Raw genomic sequence first — 12,329 nt, forward strand, 5'->3', positions numbered from 1 at the left:
TGACATAAAAGGAGATGAATCTTTATTGCATTCTTTTAGAACAATACACAGGAGATACAGGAGGCCTGCAGACAATAGGGGCGAAATTTAGGGATTATAGTGGCAGATCATAAATGGCAATCAATTTGGCACAACCCATCTCTATGAGTAATCTCTGCTCATCTGTAGGTGGCTTCTCTCAAAATTACCTTTTGCTGGCACTGGACTCTCTCACCAAAACATAAATCGGTATCTCTCCCCTATGCTGGAAAGGCTGCAGAGAGAGGGGCTCACATTTTCATGCAAGGTGGAGCTGCATGTTCGTATACTTCTTTTGGGAAAAGATGTTTCACATTATTTCTAAAATTACACACCAACCCCTGCCCAGTTCAGCTCTCAACATATTATTAGACCCAAATTCAAATACTGTAGCCCTAAATGCAGAGATTAAGTATTTGGAAACATTCTACAGAAATTGCCATTGACTTCTGGTTAAATATTTGGAGTGTGGCTTTATCGGAATGCCTTACTCATCACAGGTTAATTAAAAGCACTTCAAGAATGGACACTTTTGGTGAGACTTGACTTCCTTTCTTTCCCTCTATAAATGAGACAGAATATACTTTTATTCCACTCTCAACACAAGACTCTCTACGGACAGACAACTTCAGTTGACAATGGGTAAGTAAATGTATTGCTTGTGTACTATGTACTCACTGCATATGAAACTTAGTAAAAATGTAGCAATGGACAAGTTACTGTAGTTATATGTTCTTGTATTTAAATGAAAAACAATAAAAAATATTGGGGAAACATCACTGTAAAATACAAAGTATTAAAAACAAACTAGTTAAAAAAAATTAACAATGGTTTCATGCTCGACTTTGCTGACGCAAGGGGACTGAAACAAAAATCAAATCAATTTGAGAAGCCTCATTATTATACTCTCTTAGCTCTGAAGAAAAGCACCTTCTCAACAGTTAACAGATGGTACAGTATTGAATTATATAGCTTCTCTCAATCTAATGGAAACAGTGCCAGTTCAAACTCCAACTCCAACTCTGTTTATTTGTAAACACAAATGAAGGCCATGTACACATTTATATGTGGAGTACCAAATATATTCATCCAATCACATCTTCAGCAATAAATAATTTTTTGAGCTGTGACTAGACTGGAGCAAGTCTGTGTGGGCATGCTAACAGCAAATTCTATAAACATCTTAACCTCCCCAAGTGGAAGCTGCCATTGTAAAAGCAACAGAATGTTGTTGTTCCTCAAAATGCAGATAGTCTGTTTCATAAAAGGGATATATTATTACAACTGTGTACCTCAAACACAGTGTTACCATCCAGGTAAAAAACAATATATCACCATGCAGGTTCCAGATACAATTTACCTGATAGAAAGCATGGACATTATCAACAAGCAGTTTAGTTGCGAGGAAGGAGTGGGGAAACACACAGCTACTTCAAGGGACAAAATTGTTATTTTATTTATTTATTTATTTATTTATTTATTTTATTATTGGTTTGTTGTTTTTTACAATTAAGGATGTGCAGTTAACACCCCACAAGAAAAGCAGAAAAAATCTTATGGAAAAAGAACCAAGTATACTGAACACATACCAATCAAGTGGTACAGAGATATGGGACTGGTTTTGATTTCAAAGTTTCAATAGAAATTAATAAAAAGGATGAAATGCAACAGCTGTTCAATTTCAAAGTCTAAATGGGCGCTGTAAAAAAACCAAAAACTTTCAATTTTCTCCAGCACACATCCCGTCTAAAACATACTGCCAAACCTAGGCTCTCAAGAAGCAACTGAGAACACCGTATTATAGAGTTAATTAAAAGCTTTGGGACCCACCCGCCCTCCCTAAAAACCACTCAGGGCTGCTGTTTCGACTGGAGGAAAATTAGAGTAGTTTATAAAGGTTTGAATGCATCCAAGGCAAAGAGCACAATATAGTTTGTTCACTATAACTTGTATTGAAAAAGGAGAATAAAACATTGAGATCTACGTCTTGGTACATAAAATTGTTGTCTTTTTGAAGAGAGATCTTTGAAAATAATGTTTTACAAGTTTATTGGAAAAGAGAAAAAAAGGACACTGCTTTAGCTGTCATCAACTGAAAGGGGTCAATTCAGACTTCATTATAACCATTTTTATACACTGTACATCTACCCTAGTTGGATCAGTGTGTGGAACTGCTCACTGGTGTCCCTTTGAATAACTGTAAACTAAACCACAGTATGCAACTCCATAGGAAGCTAAAGGATCAAGTGAATGTACAGCCAATTATATTTCTCCTGCTTCACGCTCTTCTGAGCTTCTCCTGTCTTCTGATCTGCCATTAGCACTTTCATAGGAACGCTTCCTGTCTTTGCAATCTCGGTCTCTAGGTGACTTTTCTCTGGGGCTCCTTTCTTTGTCATGTGATGTTCTGTTACGGTCTCTTGATCGTTCTTGATCTCTGGAAGCCCTTTCTTTTGAGGATCTGGAAAGAAAATACAATGCATTTGAAAACCGACATGACTTCATTTGGTTTTTAATTTTCTTTATTAATATGAAAGAGACTGGCTGAACAGAACATAAAAGGGCACAGCAAGAAACTGCTTAACAGAGCTTAAGAAGGCATAGCAAAAAAATGTTATGGGGTCAAACTAGGATCACTTGCTACATCTGGAATCCACTGCCTTCTCCTTCCATTCATAATTCTAAAGTTAAGGGGAAGAGACAAACTGTTGCAGCTAGTCAATTTTCATGTAATCAAAGTCAATATTATTACTGGTTAACTGATGTAACTATGCTGCAGTTAGAGCAAAAACATTTCTTGGATAAGTCAAGCCATGGGCTAGTTCACAAGTTATGCTAAATAAGGGTTTAAGCCATAATTTAATGAACAGGTTCACCACAAATTGTCTCAGAGAAGATAAAACAATCCCAGCTTGTTTCACAAACTTGGGTCTCTAGCTGTTGTTGAACTGCTATCTAGAGATCATGGGAGTTGTAGTCCAGCAACAGCTGGAGATCCAAGTCTGAGAAACACTGCACTAAACAAACCATAGTTAAGCTGCTGGGCAGTTTGAATGATCAAACAAGTCATGGTTTAAACCATGACTTACCATTATGTGCAAGCCAGGCCAATATTCTCATCACTTGACTTGTTAGGATAAGAGCTTGCACATTGGTAGAAGGGTACAGGTTCCAAGCATCCAATGCCAACAGATTATTTCTATATAATTCCAGCAACATATGTGCTTCCAACAGCTACAAACTAAGGTGATTTGTACTACTGCAAATTCTTTTATCTTACATTGTGTTGACCTATGGTTATTAAAAAACAACTTGAACTTAGAGACAATATCTGACCAAGGAGCATACAGTCTAAACTCTGACAGTAAAAGAAACAAAGTAGTAAAGTCAAAGGTTTCAAATGAAAAGATGCTTTTGAGAAAGTATTTGAATAAAGTTCAAGTGGCGGCAATATCTAGATATTACAAAAACGAACTCTACACATAAGCATGTGGAAATGACTGATATCCTGGTGGTAGGTCCTGGAAAGAAGGGCAGAAACACTGTTATTTTAACAAATTAAATACAACTTCCCCCCATCACAAAAGTTTCTCAAAGCAGTTTACAAATATAAATGCAAACATAAATACAATAATCCAACCATTAAAAATACAAATTATCAAACTAGTGCCCATGACAAAGGACTTGTACCTCATTTAAGAATAAACTAACTACCAACTTTTCTGCACGTAAAATCGAGGACATTAACTGCTCCTCTTGCTGACCTAAATGTTACCTTTTTTTAGAACTGCGTTCTCTGCTCCTGTCCCGGGAGCTATGCCTGCTTCTCTGGTGGCTGCGGCTCCTGCTGCGACTGGTGGAACGAGACCTGTGACGGTGACGTTTCTCACGGGATCTGGAGCGAGTTCTTTTCTTTCGCTCACGTGAGGAAGAACGAGATCGATGTCTACGGCGATCTCGGGATCTTGACCTGAAAAAAGATTTATAGTTGACGAGAAAGAACCACCAGCAGATATATTAACAGAACCTATAGGGCCACCACTCTCTTATTGTACTGCACAGGAGTTTGCAAGTTTTGGAGTTTAGCAGATCTCTTTGAAGCAGATAAAAAGCCTTGTAGCTGTTCTGAACTACTACTAAGAATAACTACCTACGTTGTGTGACAGCAGCAAGGCGGAAGCACTCTATATCAATGCTAGGACATGTCATGAAGGAATTTGGAACTTCTGGACCTAAAATACCAAAAACAAAGGCAACAAACTCCCTCCTTATTGACAACAGGCAGGTGCCTTCTCTGTATTCCTTTTGATGCCTGCTTAAAAAATATTTGTTTAGGCAAGCCTATCTAGACATATAGAAGTTACATATGTTTTATTTCCTCTTATAAGGTGTTGGTTTTAATCTTTTTAGTTCCTCCCAGTTCCTGTTTAACTGTTTTTAATAGATAACTTTAATAGTTTTTTAAAAATTATCACTGTGAACTTCAGAGGTTTTACCCTCCTTCACAATCAAAAACTATAGAGAGAGTTAAATATATAGATATATAATATATGATCAGTTTAAATAAACATTTTCATTGGCTTGAAAAAGCAGCCAATTCAATCTCTCACCCTGTATTTTAAGCCTTGAATGATTGTTCAATAGCTAATAACAATATGGCCCACAGCCACAGTGAATTCAGTAGCATCTGAAGCGACTCATGAAATTCCAATTCTACAAAAGACCTACATAATCTTTGGTTAACTAAAGAGGATCACCTGAGATTTCTAGAACCAATTAACGCATTAATAAGCAGGACCAAAGATGCTAATTTCCCAGCAACTAATGAAGCAGAAAGGCACTATATACAAAATAAGATCCAGTGAGATTTCTCCATAGTTGGGTGATGAATCGTTTGAGATTGTGAATGTATCTGCCGGAGTCAACAACTGAAACTTCATTTTTGTGCAGGGAATTAGGACTGTGTTTGTAATCTCCAGGGAGATTATATTATTATTTATAAATGGTTGTTTGTGAAAATTTAAAAGAAAAAGGGATTATAACCTACCTTTTAGGGTTCTTGCTATGAGATCGAGATCTGAAAAAAGTGCAAAATACAGGTAAATGTTTATGTTGTGAAGTCAAAATACAAAGTACACTATTTGGAAGTGAGTATCATTGAAGTGATGCACTTTGCATGCAAGTGCACAGCTAATGCTCAGCAGCAATACAAAATCCAGGTCAACCCCAGCTCCAATGTCAAAAAGATGCATGTACCAGCTATTTTTCATTGTTAATGAAAACTAAAATTGTTGCCTTTCCAAGTATATAAGCTTTTAAAATCAATTATTTGCTATAAATATGAAACCTATGGGGAACATAAGAAAGTTAATGCTTCTTGAACAACTTTTAAGCTCTGTATTCCCTTTGTGGGTATGTTTTGTGAAATGAAATTAAACAGCAATAAAAATATTTATTAAAAAGGTTAATGTTTAAATGGATAAATCATTGTCTAAGAGAAATATTGCAGCTAGATTTTTGTTAATCCCTGTGAAAGTCAAGTGTGGAAACAGGCTGCAAGAATTTCCATTTTTCCAGCACCAGTATGACGCTTAGCTGCTCCATTTGGCATTCATTCCCCCGCCCTAGCAGGTTTGTAGTTATGAGACCACTTTCTATTTTGTATACATTTTCAGAAATTTTGTAACACCACTGAGAGCAAAAAACCCTCTCAATGTCTTTCAAAATCAGTAGCACAAAAATATTTAAAAGTATAAAACTATTCTGAAATTTTAAAGAGCAGATTTTTACCTCCTTAGCTTTTCCCTTTCTTCCTTCTCTCTTTCTTCCCTACGCTTTAGACGTTCTTGGTTTCGTTTCTCTTGCTTATCAGCCACAATTCTCTGAAAAACAAAGACAAAGTTGGAGAGACTGATAGGCGCATCTATTTGTCTTGTCAATACATCAGGAAAGTTCAAATGAAGGTTAAAGAAAGATACAACAATCACCCAAAGGTATTTTAATCAGTTAGTGGACACTTACAAATATTTAAATTATTTTGCTTAATGTTGAGTTCTCTTTTTCTGTGTAGACCAACATTTAAAACTTTTGATCCAGAAGCTCTGTGCACTGCATTTATTGTGAGAGGTTATAGTAGACCACAAGCTTAACTTGAGTCAACAGTGCAATGCTGCAGCAAAGAAAAGCTAATGCTATTCAAGCTGCATCAGGCTGCTGTAGTATAATGTTCTGAGATCAAGAGAAGTAATAGTATCACTCTGTTCTGCCTTGTTCAGACAGCACTTAAGAGTACTGTGTCCAGTTCTGGACACACAATTTAAGAAGGATATTGACAAGCTAGAATGTGTGCAGAGGAGGGCAACCAAGATGATAAAGGGTCTGGAAACCAAGCCTTAAGAGAAACAGTTGGGGAAGTTGAGTATGTTTAGCCTGGTAAAGAGGTGAGAGTGAGAGCAGATATGATAGCCATCTTCAAATATTTAAAGGGCTGTCACAAGTAGTGATGTGAGGTGAGAATATTCTCCACAAATTCTAATGTAAAAAGCAGTTTTACAAGCCACATTTTAAAAAATCTAGTAATTAATAAGTCAAGCTATGATATTGCCAGTGTAAGTAATAAATAAAGATTTTTTTTATCCAGTTACCGTATGTTACTGGGCATTGTTATTCACCACTGGCAGTTCTGAAATGTGAGCTACAGAAAACATTTTTTTTTTAGTATTAAAAATGCTATTCATTTAATTTGATGAACATTTGAATTTGTATGTATTTCAACTATATGTAATAGCCCTTTCCCCCTTATTTTGGTGTGACCTTATTCTTGGCAATTCTAAACCCTTGGACATACAGTGTAATTTTTTTTACAGAAAGTAGCTTTAATGCTTTATACACTTAAAGTACCGAGGCCTATACAATCAATTTCAAGTTTTGTGCAAAAAAAAAATCAGAGAATGTGAATTCACTGCATTGCCACATTGAATAAAAGTATATGTACAGTTTTTGGTTGCCATCTGAGCAAGTTTTCCCATGAACAGACATGTATATTAACTACCGTATTTTTCGCTCTATAACACGCACCTGACCATAACACGCACATCGTTTTTAGAGGAGGAAAACAAGGGAAAAAAACATTCTGAATGAAACAGTGGATGTATCATTTTTGTGCTTCATGCTGTGGCCACAGACATGTGATCTGATGGTGAATTTGGGGTGACCCAATGCAAAAATCCTGAGAATCCCTGTGGATCCATGCTTTGTAACCACATTTTTGCACCATTGCAGCCCCAGGCAACAGTGGATGCGTGATTTTTGGCTGGCAGGCTGTAGCCATAGACATGCTATGTGATCTGATGGTGAATTTGGGGTGACCCAATGCAAAGATCCTGAGGATCCATGTGGATCCATGCTTTTTAACCACGTTTTTGCACCATTGCAGCCCCAGGCAACATTGGGTACCTGATTTTTGGGGGGCAGGCTGTAGCCATGGACATGCTATGTGATCTGATGGTGAATTTGGGGTGACCCAATGCAAAGATCCTGAGGATCCATGTGGATCCATGCTTTTTAACCACATTTTAAGTGGGGAGGGAAGGAAAAACACAGAAGGGACAAGGAGCACGAGAGGGGTGTGCAGAGAAGCAGCTGGCTAAGAATGCAGGAGAGGGGTATAACGGGAGGGAGGAAAGAAGGCAAAAGTTTTCCCTCACCTACCCACCCAAGCCAGCCAGCGCTCTCGCGCACGCGCGCGCTCTCTCTCTCTCTCTCTCTCTCTCTCCCTCCCTCCCTCCTGCATGTTTTCAGCAGCATGGAGCACAGAGACGACACTCTGCTTTCCCCTCTGCTTGCCTGGAGGGGAGGGGTTTTCCCTGCTCTTTGTTCCGTTTGAGCAAACACAGCAAGGAAACAGAGGAGGGTGGGCAGTAAGACCCTGAGGCAGAATGCAGGAAAGCAGCCGCTTCCTCTTTTCAGGTTTCCCTTCTCCGAGACGCGCGATTTGATTTTTGCCTGATTTTTTTTGCCATTTGGCTCCAGGGACCACACATTCGCTCAGTAACACGCACAGACATTTCCCCTTCCTTTTTAGGAGAAAACATCTGCGTATTATAGAGGGGAAAATACGGTAATTATATCATTTTCAATGCATTAAAATGAATATTCTCCTATTTTAAATGAAAATTCTCTAATGTTCTCATTAATTGAGAATTTTCTTGATGATATTCTCCAAAAGATTATTCTCGAGAATTTTAACATCACTAGTCACAAGCTTGTTTCTTCCTGCTCCAGTGGCTGGGGCTCGAACCAATGGATTCAAGTTACAGGAAAATAGATTTCAAGTAAGTATCAAGAAGAACTTTCTGATGGTTAAGAGATGTTTGGCAGTGAAATGGACTCCCTGGGGAAGGTGGTGGAATCTCCTTCCTTGAAGGTCTTTAAGCAGAGGTTGGAAGGCCATTTCTCATGTACAGTGTTAGACACTGAGATATGAAAGCCAGGAGCTAAATGGCACCTTAAATCTAGGTTATGAACAAAACAACAGAATATCCAGACACGCTTTTTTATAACAAGAATACAAAGCTGAAAATGAATAAACTGCAGCTAAAATACTATGTTCATTTTTCACATGGTCTAGTCCTTCCCCTGCCCACTCCCCTAATATTCTTAAGAGGGTCTCTTCTCCAGTTTTCAGAGAGTAGCTAGACGTCTTCTCCAGTCTTCACAGTAGCAGTGTAATCTGAAATCTTAGGCGCAGTACTGCACCGAGCTCAGAAACTGCTCGCGCTAATGAAATTTCCTGTTGCAAAATGCACCTAGAACAATGGGAGTTTGAACACTGAATCACAGGGAGTTGGAATAGATGACCCTTGGGGTCCCTTCCAACTGTACAATCCTATAGTTCTATGATTATTTCATAAATTTATTAGTTGCATTACCCACTTAAGAGCACCTGGAGTCATGCAAACCCATGATATCCAACTAAATCATATTCAGAATAGATCCATTAAAATTAATGTACTTATGTAATATTTATTTACCCTGAGTTCTTCAAGCTTCTCTCTTATTTCAATAAAGCCCAAGTGCAATTTTCCTCCAAAGTGATCAGCAAGCCGCCTGTCATTATCATGTAGACCAAGATATGCTGAGCATACTTCACAAACTCGAAGCTTCTGTTGCTGAAAGCTGGAAGCAGGCATGGAATTCCTGTACACTTCCTGCAAAGACATAACAATATTTATCTCAAATGCATGAATAAAACATATTCTTGGTAAGTATTTAATGTGCCTTCTCTAGTCAGAAAGCCAGCTTTTCCATTCCTTAATAAAGGACAGGTGATGAATTAGGCCAGTACTATGCACAAGCTCCAGCCTAAACTTTCATTAATATAAATTTTATTTTTCATTTTTTAAAATTTCCCAACCTACAGTTTCAAGCCTGCAGCTTCAGATTTAAAGAGTTCCACCCTTTTACAAAGCACATGCATCTGCACAAACAGACACTTTGCTGGTTATTCAGTCTGCTGCTGCACACTTCCTGGATAAAACTGATGCCAAATGGCAGAGGCAACAACAGCCATTATTTCTAACAAGTTAGACTTGCACAAAATGTGGCAATGTATCCTCCTCTCTTAGCAAGAGTGCTTCTGTATAGGGTTCCAACCATTCCCGACTTCCCTGTACTATAAATTGTAAGAGGTTCAAACAGGCCAAGGGCGCATCTGTATTGGAATTTTTTAAAAAGATGTTTTAATTGTTTCATCATTTGTGCCATTTGCTGCCCTAGGAGACATTGGAAGGGTGGAATATACATTATTTTTTTATAAATAAATTAATAAATAATTTGCCTCTTACCAGTTTTTCGATTTCCAACTAATACACAGCATTGTTTGGCTGCCAAAGACCACTGACAAAATCACAGTGGGTCAGGGCTTTTTTTGGGAGGAGGGTTGGCCCTCGTGTGTTCTTAGCTACTTTTAAGCTTTTCTTTGCAAACACACATCCTTTCTCAGCAGCTCTGTTTGCCTCCAGGCCTGTTACCATGGGGACATTGGGTTCAAAATTAGAGTGAGTGTTTGGTTTGCCAAGATCAGAATAACTTGCTGATTATCTGCCCAGTGTGATACACCTTGGTGTAGGGAATGGAAGGGCAGAAAAACTTGAAGGAACTGCCAGTGTAGAATAGGTGTATTGTCTGTAAGCGAAACAATAATGGAGAAATAAACTTTGATTTTAAAACAGATTATTAAAGAAACTGCTTGGTATGAGCATGGGGTTAGCAGGAGAAAAAGACATAAATAGAATGTACCGTATTTTTCGCAACATAACACGCACCCGACCATAGCACGCACATAGTTTTTAGAGGAGGAAAACAAGAAAAAAAAATATTCTAAACGAAACAGTGGATGTATGATTTTTGTGGTTCATGCTGTGGCCACAGACGTGTGATCTGACGGTGAATTTGGGGTAGCCCAATGCAAAAATCTTGAGGATCCATGTGGGTCCGTGCTTTGTAACCACGTTTTTGCACCACTGCGGCCCCAGGCAACAGTGGGTGTGTGAATTTTTTGGTGCAAGCTGTAGCCATGGACATGCTATGTGATCTGATGGTGAATTTGGGGTGACCCAGTGCAAAAATCCTGAGGATCCATGTGGATCCGTGCTTTGTAACCACGTTTTTGCACCACTGCGGCCCCAGGCAACAGTGGGTGTGTGAATTTTTTGGTGCAAGCTGTAGCCATGGACATGCTATGTGATCTGATGGTGAATTTGGGGTGACCCAGTGCAAAAATCCTGAGGATCCATGTGGATCCGTGCTTTGTAACTACGTTTTAAGTGGGGAGGGAAGGAAAAGCACTCAAGGGACAAGGTGCACGCGTGGGGTGGGTGGAGAAGGATGCTGTTAATAATGCAGAAGAGTGGTATAAGAGAAGGCTCCTCTCCTCTCCCGCTTTGCTCCTTTAAAGGCTCTGCTTCTCTCCCTCTTCCCCAGCTCGCTGAAAAACTTTGCTGCTATTTAGCCAGCTGAGTGGGGAGGAGAAGGGACAGAGAGCCTGCTTGCGAAAAAATTTGCTACTATTTAGTGAGCTGTTCTCTCCCTCCTCCCTGGCTCGCTGAAAAAAACAGCTCCCTCCTCCAGCTAGCTGAAAAACTTTGTTACTATTTAGCCAGCTGAGTGGGGAGGAGAAGGGACAGAGCGCCTGCTTGCGAAAAAATTTGCTGCTATTTAGCGAGCTGTTCTCTCCCTCCTCCCTGGCTCACTGAAAAAAACAGCTCCGGACTCGTGTAAGCGGCTCCTCTCCTCTCCTCTCCCGCTTTGCTCCTTTGCAGAAGCAGACTCTCTGTCCCTCTCTCCTCCCCACTCAGCGGCTCTTCTCCCGCTTTGCTGCTTCAAAGCGAGCCACGGCGGAGGGAAGGAAGGGGAACCATGGATCCTCTGCTCACGACTGCAGCAGATCCCCCCGCCATCCATAGGCATTCGCTCCATAACACGCACAGACATTTCCCCTTACTTTCTAGGAGGAAAAAAGTGAGTGTTATGGTGCGAAAAATACGGTAATTACAAGCATTTCCAGTTAAAAAGCTGGAAAACAATCAACTGACACTGCTGATGAAATTACATTTGTTTCTATACATAAGCCAGGACTGGGAGTTCACAAACGCAACTTAGAAGCCAGCCAATACAATATAATAACAACTTTATATAACACAATTTAGGCACATGGTGCTTTCCTACCATAAGGAGAATACTATCTAAAATTGACACAGGAAGAGAGGGGGGGGAAACAGACAGTGGGAATAAGTAGGCATCTGGAGAAAAAGGTTAGAAGGGAAACTGGGTGGTAGCTGGAGGTACCCAGCATCGCAGAAGGAAAGAAATTGCATGAGTCCCCTCATGCTATTTTCTCCTTCTGCAGTACATGATAAGAAGTGAAATCAGCTAGAAATAAAATCCCAACTCTTAAATTCATATATAGATTTATTTGACATTTTGGGACAACAGATGAAGTTGTAACCATCTAAGACTTCTCTATATGCTAATATTGTGAATTAACTTATTGATAAACAATACAGACTGAAAGCTTGGGACCAGTGTTTTAACCATGATTTTCAAATACTGTACCAAACTGAACCACTTGCAATTTCAGATTACCTCTGCTTCTCTTTTCTTTGCCCTTGCTTTCTCCACTTCATCCATTACTTTCTGAGATTCTTCCACATTTCCATCAGCTCCAAGTTGTTCCACCTTTGCAAGCAGCTTTCCAATTTCCTCATTCAATTCATGGACTCTTTCAGCCTTTAAGATGGGAGAAAATGTAA

The 12,329-nt window shown here is 39.2% G+C and overlaps 1 protein-coding gene across 4 annotated transcripts in view; it reads right to left on the reverse strand.

The window, feature by feature from the left end:
* Positions 1–2,050: 2,050 nt before the first annotated feature.
* LOC310825326 (putative RNA-binding protein Luc7-like 2) overlaps positions 2,051–12,329 on the reverse strand; it is a 30,841-nt gene continuing 20,562 nt past the window's right edge. For all 4 annotated transcript variants that reach the window (XM_083698729.1, XM_083698726.1, XM_083698727.1 and 1 more), the window contains 6 exons: positions 12,163–12,306; positions 9,051–9,227; positions 5,809–5,900; positions 5,066–5,095; positions 3,794–3,988; positions 2,051–2,479 (listed from right to left, as the gene is read on the reverse strand). In XM_083698729.1, coding sequence (XP_083554855.1) covers positions 2,281–2,479; positions 3,794–3,988; positions 5,066–5,095; positions 5,809–5,900; positions 9,051–9,227; positions 12,163–12,306 — 837 coding nt within the window. In that variant the 3' untranslated portion in view covers positions 2,051–2,280. The remainder of the gene's footprint in view (positions 2,480–3,793; positions 3,989–5,065; positions 5,096–5,808; positions 5,901–9,050; positions 9,228–12,162; positions 12,307–12,329) is intronic.

This window comes from Podarcis gaigeae (genome assembly GCF_964106915.1).
Source record: "Podarcis gaigeae genome assembly, chromosome: 10".
Taxonomy (NCBI): domain Eukaryota; kingdom Metazoa; phylum Chordata; class Lepidosauria; order Squamata; family Lacertidae; genus Podarcis; species Podarcis gaigeae.